Raw genomic sequence first — 13194 nt, 5'->3', positions numbered from 1 at the left:
TCGCTTTGCAAAACCAGAGATAAGCTGCAGGCCGTGGATAGATTAACTTCTCTGCATCTGAGGCCCTTTAGACCAGGGGTCTGCAACCTGTGGCTCTCCAGATGTTCATGGCCAATTGGCCATGCTGGCAGGGGCTGATGGGAGTTGTAGTCCATGAACATCTTGAGAGCCACAGGTGGCAGACCCCTGCTTTAGACCAACCCTTTGTGAAGAACAGCTGTTTTTTAAGAGTATTCTCTGATGATTGTGGTAGGAATGCTTAGTGACCAGGCTTCTCCTCATCTGCAGAACTTGCTTGTGTAAAATGGACGTAAACATTAGTATCTATTGTTGTCAGTTTGATGTGCAGGAGACAGTGTAAAATCTGGTAACGCTGGGAAATGGCAACCTGCCTTCTCACACAAGGCTCCTGAACTTTCAACAGATGTTTTTTGTTTGTATTTTATTCAATTTGATACCCCTCCCTGTCCCAGCACAAGGTCAGGGTGGCTAACAATAAAATCTGTTCAGTACAAATATCATAACCATAAAATTGTGCACTAAGGCATAGCAAATTTAACTTCTTATCCCTGCAGCAGAAGCTGCATTGTCCAAAATTCTCTCATTAAAGGCACAGTAGTCCGAATAGCCTTTAGTTACTTCCCCTCCCCCCAATCAATTCATATGGTGGCCCTGTAAGATTTTGATGGCAAGAGATGTTCAGAGGTGGTTTGCCACCTGCCTCTGTGTATTGATTCTGGTATTTCATGGTGGTCTCCCATTCAAATAACCAGGGCTTACACGGCTTAGTGTCCAAGATCTGATGGGATCAGGCCAAGATCTGATGGGATTTAGTTGATTTCTTTGGTGACAGCCATGAGTCTTATGTCATGCACAGTTCTGTCTTTGGTGTGACACTGGGGGGCAAAGGCTACCCCCATAAGTTAACTTAATGTCCTTTGTTGAGATCTCTGTATTTAATTCCATTAGTTGACCAATCTGTTGTAGCTGCAGAGTTGTAGCTGTTATACAAATGTCTCCAGGACACTTAAAGGGTCCGTGTGCAAACTCAAATTTGGGCAAAACCAGCACAAGGTTAGTTTCTTCAAAGAGGGCTATGTCCACTATTCTGCCACAAATGAGAGACCAGAAGCTATACATAATGGCAGAAATTATGGCAGAGTGTGCTAGACCCTCTTCCCTCTAAAAACAGAGAGAACTTCCAAACCAACCACAGCAGTACGCACAAAACTGCGCATAGAGTGACCTGAGTTCATATCCTTTAGACTCAAGTGCCTTTTGAAAAAAACATTTTGTATATTGTGTCCTTCTCCCAGAACATGATATAGATGAGCAACTAGCAGACTCCTCTCCCTTTTCACAGGGAGCCATTTTATACTGAATCAGAAAAATGGACCATCTAGTCCAGAGTCATCTTTGTGATTCGTTGCAGTTCTTCAGAGCATGAGAATTCTTTAACTGAAGGTAGCCAAAAGCTGTCCCTGAGCTCTGCCACTGAGCTCCAGCTACCAATGGCAGTGGAGATCTTCTGCTGCTTTGCCTAGACAGCGGTCTAGAAGAGCAGCGGGTTCCAGTTGTGGCAGGGAGATCCAGCTGTTTCTGGGAATTTGCTATCACTGCAGGCCATAAGTGAATCGAGTGTGAGGACCTCGAGCCAGGAAGGTGGCTCCATGTGAGATGAGGCATGTCCAGATCTGGAATGAAGGTACAACAAAAGAAGAAACAAATGAGAAGTCTTCATAACCATGCCAAGTGGTCTTCAGTTTTTCCCAACCCTTCCTTACAATACCAGTCCCTTCTGAATATCTTCATCCCAACTCTTTACCCACTTATATCAGTTCCCAGACTTTTGTTAACTGCCATATGACTTGGCAGTGCCCTCCTTCCACTGTTCCGCATGTGAGGCTTTTCTAAAGTGGCGTTGGCCCTCTCCCACATTTGTGGCGAATGGAGTGCAGGTCCGTCTGGAATGATGAAGATGCTGTGGCCAGAGGCTGAGGGGGTGAGAGTGGGGCTGTGCGGGGAGAGACCTTAGCATACCCATCCAGAGCAGTCCAAGAGCTACCAAGAACTGGGCTGGAAGAGGGGAGATAGAGGAGGGGGAGAGAGAAAGAGAGTTGGGCTAGGGGCAGAAAGAGAATGAGTGCCAGGGAGGACCAGAAAGAGAGAGAGCTAAAGTAGGTGGGCAGAAAGTGAGAATGAAAGCTGGGGTAGGGTAGGAGAAAGAAAGTGTTGGGGCAGGGAATATGTGAGGAGAAAGTGAGAGCTGGAATAAGTGGGCAGAAAGGGCTAGGACAGTGGCGTAGTGCCAAGGGGGTGGGAGCGCATGTGATGCACCGGGCACGTGCCGGTGCGGGGGCATGGCAGGGTATTCCAGGTGTGTTCTGGGGTGGGGGTGTTGCAGGGGGCGCAGGGTGCACACATGCCTCGGGCACAGTTCCCCCTTGCTCCGGCCCCCTCACTCTGGTAAAAGGCCAGAAAGACAGCTGGATTAAGGAACAGAACAAGAGAGAAAGAGAGAGCTGGGGTAGCAGGGCAGAAAGTGAAGACTAAGGGGAGGGGTTGCAAAATGCTGAGTGAAAGGTAGAAAAGAAGGAAGAGAACAGTAAAAAACAGTGAGGGTAATGTCCCTTCTCCCCAATTTTCTTTCAGGTCCCCACTAGCTAGAGCCCATTGTATTTTTTCACACAATAAGCTTTGTTTGAAGTTAAAAGAAAAGCAGAAAATGATCTTTGGGGATAGACTTGGTATTCACACTGTAGTCTCAGGAGTAGGACTGATGAGACTGGAAAAACATCTTCCTCCTCTTCAGGGATATTAAAAAGGCACTGTTATTTTAAAAAGGAAAAGAAAAGGAAAAGCGAAGCATTGTCCTGAGCCAGACCTAAGCAATTGGCCTAACTTGGGATGAGTTTCCAGCCCAGCAGAACAAAATCAGAGGTTGGCCTATTCAGAAATGGATTCCTTACCAGGTAGAAGACAAAGACCACATATGCAACTAGCGCCAACCCAGTGAGAACGTAGAATGTCACATTTGCCAGATCCATTATAGTTGTCACCACAAAGTACAGGTTGATTGCACAAACCAGTCCAGTGATCAGGATCATCACAATCTTCCCTATGCTAAGAAGAGAGGATAAGAATATGAGGAAAGGGGTCAATGATAAAGGTCATGACTACTCAAGGAGAACAGCCCCTTTCAGAATACAACAGCAAACACATTACAATTTTATTAGATGACATGTGGAGACTTGATGCTCTAGTTTAAAGAACCAAAAGTGTTTAATGTAGGGGAGGGGGACTACGGAACCTTCACCCAGGTCCCTTGGCTACAGTCCTCCATAAGCATTTTGCTTCCAGCCGGGCTTGCTTCCAGGAGCTAAATAGAAGGGAAATGGTTGCAGTGAGACCAGCGATGGCTAATAAGATGTTTGAGCAGCAGTGGCATAGGAGGTTAAGAGCTCGTGTATCTAATCTGGAGGAACTGGGTTTGATTCCCAGCTCTGCCGCCTGAGTTGTGGAGTCTTATCTGGGGAATTCAGATTAGCCTGTACACTCCTATACACGGCAGCTGGGTGATCTTGGGCTAGTCACAGCTTCTCGGAGCTCTCTCAGCCCCACCTACCTCACAGGGTGTTTGTTGTGAGGGGGGAAGGGCAAGGAGATTGTAAGCCCCTTTGTCTCCTGCAGGAGAGAAAGGGGGGATATAAATCCAAAACTACTCCTCTTCTTCTTCTTCTTCTTCTTCTTCTTCTTCTTCTTCTTCTTCTTCTTCTTCTTCTTCTTCTTCTTCTTCTTCTTCTTCTTCTTCTTCTTCTTCTTCTTCTTCTTCTTCTTCTTCTTCTTCTTCTTCTTCTTCTTCTTCTTCTTCTTCTTCTTCTTCTTCTTCTTCTTCTTCTTCTTCTTCTGCAGTCAGAGTCCTACAGCCTGTTTTATGCAACACTGGGGCAAATCTGGATTGAAAGCTTCTCATATGCTACCAATAAATCTAGTTTGCATTGATGGTGTAGAGGCATTCACTCTTGGTTACATGGGAGAGACAAAGCTCAATTTCTACTATCTAGGAAAATATCCACGATTGGCAGATTGTGATGCATTCATGGGAGAATGGAGCCATTCAGGGGAATATGAATGGAAGGTAGAAGGGGACATCAGTACAAACAACATGGACAGCTGTGTGTTTCATATATCTAGAATTTAGATATCTGAGAAGCTATACCTGGGTTCCCCAACCTTTATAAGCATGCAGGCACATTTGGAATTCTAACACAACATGGTGGGTACAGCAACAAAATGGCTGCCACAGCTTAAATTTGGAAACTTTATCGATCCTTGTGCTGTAGCGGCAGCTGCTGCCAAAGCAAAATTTTTAAAAATCTGCTCAGCCAATCAAATCTCCAATAGTCAATCAGAACAGAAGCCTTACTGGGCAAAAGCCCTACCTGGCCACACTCACTTCCTAAAAACACTTGGTGGGTTTTTAAGAAAAGGTGTTGGGTGTTGGGTGGTGTCATGGCACCTTCTTTGGAACCCCTGAGCTACACTTTCAGTTTTAAGAAAATGGAAGATTCTAGTACTTGTACATAATAATAGATTGGGAAAAATTAGTAAAGAATGTATTAGGCTCCAAAGGGCATTTAAATGTTGCACAGGACTTCCACCAATCAGAGAACAATGATTCCATGAGAGTTCTCTGCCTCTTCTAATGAGAATCCCTGTATGTTCAGGCTCAAGGTATTTGCCCCCTCCCCAGAGAGTATGTCAAGTTTGATCTGCAAAATTTCTTTCCCTCCACATATTGTAATTAGAATGAGTCATGCATATTTGCTTTATTTATTCTAACAGAATTAGCACTTCCTTTTAATAACATGGGCATATCCAGAACAACCGTTGCTATGGAGAAATCTGGAAAATATTTGGATATATAGAGGAATAAGCAGTGATGGATAGGGTGAGGTAGAGAATTTCCAGGACAGGAGGATTACAGAAGGAAAATGGCGAGGTTGCAGGTTCAATAATGTCGAGGTACCTGCAGTAAAATGATTAATTGTACCAAATATCTTTCAGATTATTAACTGCTGCATTCTTCCCACACATCTTTGGAAATCATGCTATATACTTCATGGAATCTCCATGTTGAGCTACTTACATGCCATTGGTGAAGTCCTGCATGAGGGGTTGCATGCTGGTGAATGTGAGAACAGGTATGACAGCAAAAGGTAGCTGGGGAAAAAAGGTAGTAAAGTAGGCTGAGTGCATTTTGAAGGTTCACAAGTTTCCCTCCTGCACCAGAAGCTTCCAAAATCTTTTCATTCAAAGGTTTCCAAAATACTTACTAAGAAATCGCTGATTATGAGGGAATTTTCACTTTAACATGTGCATATTGAGTCACACATCAGGGAATACATAGATTTGGTCTGGAGTCCCCATCCAGTGTCAGACAGAGGTCCCCCACAAATCAATCTGTGTACTCCACAATGTGTGAACCAGCTGATTTGTACCTAAAACCTCAATTGCCTCTTGTCCACCCTACAACTTTTTTTCTGAACTTACAGATGCCTCTCTAGCGGGCCAGCATTAGAGCAGTCCTTCTGCAACGCCCCACCCCACTCTGTTCCCGCCCAAGCTGTTTTGGATTTGTTTTATTGGTTTTAGTTTGCATGCATGTAAATAACTGCAAACAGAAAAAAAAGCAATGTTCAGCTTTCATTTTATCTGGGAGTGGGGGCGATCCCACCAGCCTCCTTAATCAATAGGAGTAAAAGGAGGGCCCAGTCTGGTTAGAGCTGAGTGTCAGAAAGGAAGCTATGTGGAATGGAAGGAGCACATGAGGTTTATGTCTTTTTGGACCAGATATGCTCCTGTAAGGAACGGGCGCAGGAACCTTACAAGGATGCTCTGCAGTGCGTTGAGAAAGTCATTCAGGCTTGTCAGGTTTGATACACCCTTGAAAGCAGCGACAAAAACAGTGGGAAGGATGGCAACGGAGCGAGTGAAGACAACCCGAGCAAAACGGGACCAGCGTAGCTTCAAGAAGCCCTAAGAGTGGATGAAAAGCCACTATTAGATTCGTAGACATCAAGTACCCTACCTGTGAAAGCATGAATTGCCATTATTTATCAAGATATTCTCCTCTTCACATCTGAAAACCCTGCTCCTCACTTGCCCCAACCTTCAGGTTTCACGGAGAGAAGGAACCAGACCTATGGTTGCATTCTGTCAGCAAAGACCACAGATGTCTTGCAACAGGCTGCCATCTAGTGGCTAATTAGGTCTCTGTCAAAAGGTGAAATCTTGTAGAAGTACTGAGGAAGGAACAATAAAACGGTGGGCTATTGCCCGGCTAGCCTGAGTGAACCAGTCAGTGGAATCTGGAACATGTCTACAAAAGGAATACCTGTCAACAGAGCCATGAGCAGGGCAAGGTTAAAATAATTTTGTGTGTGTGTGTGTGTGTCTTCTCTAAAACATCCTGTCGTCAGTAGCCTTACTCAGGCCTTGCAAATTGAGGGTCGTGGCTTTTATAGAGTCAGTCCATCTCATGTTGGGTCTTCCTCTTTTCCTGCATTTCAGCTTTTCTTAGCATTATTGTCTTTTTTTAGTGACTCTTGTCTTTTCATATTGTGACCAAAGTACGATAGCCTCAGTTTAGTCATTTTAGCTTCTAGGGACAGTTCAGACTTGATTTGATATAGAACTCACTTATACTTTAAAATGGCAGGAGTCTTGTTGGGTAAAAGTGCACAGAACTGGGAATCATAAGAAGGAGCAGAAGACTGTGGCGTGCATTGTTAGAAACCCCATGTAAAAATCATCTGTGGTGATGCTTTTGACAGGTAATGCCTAATAAAGTATCATCAAGTTGCAATCAACTTACAGCAATCTCTCATGTGATTTTCAACGCAGGAAATGAACAGAAGTTTGCCATTGCTTTCCTCTGCACAGCAGCCCTGATTTTCCAGGATGGTCTCCCATCCAAGTAGTAACCATGACCAATTCTTAGTTTCTGAGCTTTGACAAGAGCAAGAGTAGTCTAGACTATTCAGGCTGCTGTGGATAATTATTTTATATTTAAAGGATATATACTTTTTTGATTTCATTTTAAAAAGAGCTAAGATTTTCAGTAATCCAAATTTTATACCACACCCACATTACGGCTCAACATATTCCTTTCCCAGATTACTGCCCAAATAAGAACTTTGCTGAAAAAACGTGATAACTAGATGCTTTGCTTTACCTACAGATCAGATTCATCCAATCTAAAATGTCTGAAAAATGATAAAATTAACATGAAGTTGGACATAACATTTATGAAAGTAAATCTCCTGGAGCACCATAAAGCAACTTGCCAGAGGATCAGAGATCAAAGGAAGAGAAAAATGTCCTTCAGTACTGAGTTAGGCAGTGCCCAGTGGTGGGATTCAATTAATTTAGCTACTGGTTCAGGCCCCACCCCCGCTGCGTGCCCCCCACCGCACACACACACACATCGCACCCCCCCCCCGCCGCTGCCCACTTAGCTTGCTGCTGCAGAGGAATGTGACTGGCCTAGTTGGGGCCTTTGCCTCGGACCCAGCCATGTGCTGACGAGATCCCCTGCTGCACAGCTGCACGGCTGGTCCCAAGGTGGAGGAAAATGTCCCTGCTAGGCCAGCCACATTCCTCCACAGCAGCCAGGTAAGTGGGCAATGGCGGCAGGGGGGCTTTGCGGGGGGAGCGCGTGCTGCAGGGGGACCCTTGCTCCCCCTCTCCTTGGGTGGTGGGATTCAGCCGATTCAGCGAACTCAGCCAAACCGTAGCACATTGGCTGAATCCCACTTCTGGCAGTGCCTCATGTAGTTTCTTACCTCCATAACAAACTGCCCTGCATAAGTCCCAGTCATTGTAGAACTCTGACCAGCTGCAAGGATCCCAATGGCCCAAATGTAGAGAGCAATGGACCCAAAGTAGCATCCCAGAATAACCCCCTGGCAGGAAAAGAAAGACAGAAAGTGTTAAGGGTGGCCAAGTGAGGGTGCTCATAAAGGCTATGCTACCTGCAGTTTTAACAGTGGCCAGAATTGCTACCTACTCCTTGCTTCTTGAACCCTCCTATGGAAAGAATGTACAATTTTATTAGAGCATCTAATTAATACAGAATATTCCACCATAGTTAATCCCTGCTATTTTCTAAATAATTGCACTGTTGTAAATCTGCACTGTTATAAATCTCTTAATGATAAAGGGTATTCAATAAGTGAAGTGAAAAGGAGGTAAAGCATAGAAAAGACCTCAAGGAAGCTTATATGATAATGATCTTTTTTTTTAGCTGACTTACATTCTGCTTCTGACCTGAGGTATGTTTCAGGAATATTTTCTAGCATACTCCACAACCATATTCTGCTCTGCTCTTTTTATGCCCCTAATCTGTTCCTAATAGCTTGTGTTTCATTTTTTAGATTGATCATTTTTGTGGTTTTTAATTATTTTATGGTATTATTTTTACTTGTATGCTTCCTTGACCACGGATGCCTTGGCTGCATCCATGCAACATTTATATGTGATGCAATGCAATGCGGAAAACAGCAAGGCCAAAATGAGTGAAATGGTCCACATAAAAAGGCAAGGCTGGCTTTCTACTGATAGCAGTGGGGCTGGGGGAGCAGGCAGCTTTCTACTAGAAACTTACCCCTTGGAATATGTCCACAGAGACTGTTTGGTTATCCATAGGAAAGGTGTTGGCATAAGGACTGGAGTGGTTGGCACAAACATCATGCTGGAATACAAGGGCAAAAAGATATTTTCTGTCAGTGCTAGAAACTATACTACACCATTCCTCTCCCCTCTACATTCCTCTCCCCTCCCCTCTACAGTGACTATACTACACCATTCCTCTTCCCTCTGCAGAAAGAGACCTGCCAGATGGGAGATCTTAGGATACGTTTACACTCCTTATACAGCTGACTAAGATGGACACTCATAGTAGCTTTTAGTCCTTCCACTAGGGCAGGGGTAGGGAACCTGCGGCTCGAGAGCCGCATGCGGCTCTTCTGCCTTTGCACTGTGGCTCCACTAGCCGAGCCGCTGGCCCCATCCTTGCCCACCCTGCAGGCAACAGGGCGGGCGCATCCATACGCTTCTCAGAATGAGCGGAGTAAAAGGTAAAAAAACCCCTATATATATAGTGTTATCTTTATTTTAAATGTCAAAAATTATTTGCGGCTCCAAGTGTTTTCTTTTCCCGTGGAAAACGGGTCCAAATGGCTCTTTGAGGGTTAAAGGTTCCCTACCCCTGCACTAGGGCATCTATTAGTCCAGTTAATTCAATTCAGCTGGTCAGCAACTAGAATTAGTGAGCAGTCCAGTGTGTCCCTTAAAATATGTTAATCAACATTAGTATTATCATACGTTTTGCACTGTTATATCCACAACACTGGGGGAACATAATGTCTATTTCAACTGATGTTATTATGTTAATTGTAAACTGCTCAAGCTGGACACTGAAGAGGTACTATTTAAAATTCCTGAATAAGATTAATAAATAAATGCAGAGTTACCGGTGCTTGGGGGGTACTTATCCCAGGAGTCAGGAATGAGTCCTGGAATTCTGCCTGATGGTACCATTGTTCCATAGATGCTTCTACATGGGACTGGCCTGGCATGCTTTTATGATGTGAGGGCAGGGTTGCTAACTCCTGGCTCAGAAATACCTGGAGATTTGAGGGTGGCACCTGGGAGAGTGGGGTTTAGTGGGGGAGGGACCTAGGAGAGTATAATGCTATGCAGTCCAACTTCCAAAGTAGCCATTTTCTTCAAGACAGATGGAGTAACTGTTTTAAATAAATAATAAATAAATGATTTACGTAGCCTGGAGATCAACTGTAATTCCAGGAGATCTCCACCCCCCATTTGGAGGTTGGCAACCCTATGTGAGAAGCTTCCTTTGGTTGACAATGGAGTATGAAGTTTCTAATGATTCTGAGAAGGAAGTAAAGCCCTCCTTTACAATGGAGTATGAGGTTTCTAATGATTCTGAGAAGGAAGTAAAGCCCTCCTTGTTACATCTTCATACCAAAGGGTATGAAAAGCAGCACCTGCCAAAATTGTTTACATCTCCCAAAAGAATAGGGGTTCTACTATTAATTTCCCCTTTAGTGCTCTATTCCATCCCTGTTTCACTGACTTCCATCCCCGCTGATAGTACTTCCAATGAGAAGGTCAACCCTGATCTTGGCTGCTTGATGGATTAGACCAAAAAGGCAGGAAAGGCAATTTCACTCCCTAACTGGCCACATTCAGGAAAGTTAATCTTCTTTCCTCCTTCTAAGTCACCCACCACTCCACCATTGAAGGGTACAAAAAGTGAAGGGGAGGAAAAAGAATGCTTCCGTGACTGAGGAGGAACCATGATCTGAAGCCCAAGCTGATGTCCTGAGTGAATAATGGGGTTTAAGCAGAGCACCTACCACTTGCTGGTTGGTTTCATGGTAGAAGGCTTCTCCAAACACAGCCATGACAAAGAGGTTTATGAGAAAGGAGATGAAGAGCGCAATAGTGGACTCAATCAGGAAGTACTTGTTGGCCTCTTTCACTGCCCGCCCATCAGTGCGATCAATTTCTCGGGTCTGTGGAGAAGAGGCAGAAAATTTCATAGCTCCACCGGGCAGAGGCGTAGCTGGGCCATACTGCGCCCAGTGCGCACTCTGCATTTTCAGCCCCCTCCCACCGCAGCACCGGACCTCCCCCCGCACACTTATCTTAGTTCAACCTGAAAGTGCAGGCAGGAAAAAGCGGCCTGTTCACTTGAGGCTGAAAATGGCCTGGTAGAAACTACACTTCCCAGGAGACCTTGGAGCTCGCAAGGTCTCATGGGAAGTGGTGTTCCCATCTGGCCACTTTCAGCCTCAAGTGAGCAGGCCGCTTTTCCAGCCTGCACTTTCAGGCTGAACTAAGGTAAGTGTGTGTGTGGGGGGGGGGGTGGGGGGCAATTTCCCGCCCCCTCCCCAGACGTGCGCCCAGTGCAAAGTGCACCCCCCATCCCCTGGTAGCTCCGCCTCTGCCACCAGGTACATTGGCTACTATCTAATCTTCCAAAAGCAGGAGCTGAGAAGATGGAGATTGTTCTGGTAGAAGCTACTATGAATAGTCACATGTTCTGCTCTGACTGAAACTCTTTTTCTTTGGATATGAACCAGAAGCTTATAAACTAGAAGGAGATAGGGAATATCCCCTTATAAGTGAGATCTTCACATAAGTATATCTCCCTCCAATTTTATGGACAATATTAGGGCCCTCATAGAACTTTCAAGAACTCTGGCAGAATAAGAGTAAACTTTTCAACATGCTGTTCATGGGCTCGCGCTACAAAAATTCTGGTTAGATCAGTGTAACGAACTTGCCCCACCCTGAAGGGCTGGCGTACAGCAGGCCAAAGGGAGAAGGCCTTAGCAACAGCCAGAAAAAGAGAAAAGGCTCCACAAGTATAGAACCGACCTGATTGGTTGAGAAGGGTCCAGTAACGGTTGGAAAAAGCTAGGGGGAGCCGGTATGCTTACAGCACGGAGAGTGGAGTTCAGTGCTGTTCGGAGTCGGTCAGAGAGAACAGAGCAGAGTCTGGCAGAGAGGAGTCTGTCAGCTCTGGAAGAAAAGGATTCTGTCTCAGCAGAGTTGGCTGACAGAAGTCCAGTCCCTGTCTAAGCGGTGTATGCTTGACAGAGAGAGGAGGCCCTGACTGGGTGCAGATTGAAGTGCCCTTCAGGAGCTTGGCGGTTTTCTGCCTTGCCCCTGGGTGTATCACCAGAATCACCAGTCTGGGAGAAGCCAGTCCAGAGGCAGTGAAGCCATATTAGGACTAGTGGGAGAGAGGGAGGCCAAGTGTGCCAGAATCTCCTGGGCTTGGACTGTGTGCTTGGGTGTGATCAGTGGGTATTGGAGCAGTGAGGAATAGTGTTCTGCGTCGTAGGGGCTATTAGTTCAAAGCTAAATCTTCCCTTAAGAGACACCTGCGTGTCGGTTGTGCATATGAATCTGAAGTAACATCTTCCAGACAAACTTAATCTGAAACCAACAAAGGCGTTAAACCTCTCCAGTTTACCTGAAGCCTTTGTAAGAAAACCAGCAAATAAGCGTTTCAGTTTTGTTCATTATAAAACCTCTCCAGTCTTTTATTTGTTCTGTGTGGGTGTTCCCCAGTCAGGGTGGTGGCGTGTGGAAAATCAGTTGAGTGGGCTATATAGAGGAAAAATATTATTGGTGGCAGCGCAGAAAGTAGAACTTATATATAAGTGGCTTTCGTTACATTTGGCGGCAAGCGGCGGGATACGTGTAACATCTGAATCCAGTTCCAAACACGCAAAAGAAGACCCACTTTATTCGTTTTTCTGATTTTGTGAGGTAAAACCGTGAAATTTACATCACGCAATGGCACCACCTAAGACACAAAAGTCAGCTGGTGAGGAAAAGCCCAGAGACAGGTGATATTGGAAACACCTAAAGAAGATCCCTTTCAGGATTGGGAGAGCATGAAACTAAAACTGGCCAGTATAGATGCTGAGATTGAAAGCTAAAATGGCTTCTGGAGTTGAAAAAGCAAAATTAGAGGCTAGAGTGATGGCTGAAATGAAATGCTTGAAGGTAGAAATTGGAAATGGTTAAACTCACGGGCTGAAAGGGCCAGAAAAGAAAGAGAGTTTAAAATGGCTGAGAATCGTGGGGCAAACATGCAGACCATGAGGAAGGGACATGATGTTTGATTTGAGTATGAGGGAAATGAAGCTCAGAGCAGAGCTGCCCATCCCCACATTGTTGTGGAATTTCCCTCAGCAGATGAGAAAATGGAAACAGTTTCCAGGGTTGCCAAGAGTACCAGATGAACTGGAGGAAATCTTTTCCCCAAATGCTGATGGGAAACCCTCAGAATGGCACCCAGAAGATGCAGTTGGAAGTGACAACACACCAACCCTGCAAGGTGTGCCTTGCCAACGCATTTAGAAGTCCAGGAGGCAGAAAACTCCTTAACGCTTGCTGACTTTGTGAACCAGGCTGAGTCTGCAGCAGACCCAGAGTTGCAGATGGACAGTGTTCATGCTGACTGGTGCCAAAGAAGACCAGAGGCAGGATGAGTTCCTGAAAGAGCGGAAGGAGACAGCTGAGCTTGCTGACCCAAAAGCTACCAAGGTGGTTCCAGTTCAGTGCCAGGCAGTTCCAGAGGTGGGC

At 45.3% G+C, this 13194-nt stretch overlaps 1 protein-coding gene across 1 annotated transcript in view; it reads right to left on the bottom strand.

Moving 5' to 3' along the window:
• Positions 1-425: 425 nt before the first annotated feature.
• The window catches only part of SLC11A1 (solute carrier family 11 member 1), a 49273-nt gene continuing 36504 nt past the window's right edge, over positions 426-13194 (bottom strand). The window contains exons 9-15 of the mRNA XM_048485345.1: positions 10446-10604; positions 8669-8755; positions 7848-7967; positions 5890-6039; positions 5150-5223; positions 2970-3123; positions 426-1694 (exon numbers count right to left, since the gene is read on the bottom strand). Of these exons, the coding sequence (XP_048341302.1) occupies positions 1614-1694; positions 2970-3123; positions 5150-5223; positions 5890-6039; positions 7848-7967; positions 8669-8755; positions 10446-10604 (825 nt within the window). The 3' untranslated portion in view covers positions 426-1613. The remainder of the gene's footprint in view (positions 1695-2969; positions 3124-5149; positions 5224-5889; positions 6040-7847; positions 7968-8668; positions 8756-10445; positions 10605-13194) is intronic.

This window comes from Sphaerodactylus townsendi, linkage group LG02 (genome assembly GCF_021028975.2).
Source record: "Sphaerodactylus townsendi isolate TG3544 linkage group LG02, MPM_Stown_v2.3, whole genome shotgun sequence".
Classification (NCBI taxonomy): domain Eukaryota; kingdom Metazoa; phylum Chordata; class Lepidosauria; order Squamata; family Sphaerodactylidae; genus Sphaerodactylus; species Sphaerodactylus townsendi.
This window is presented reverse-complemented; position numbering and strand designations above follow the sequence as displayed.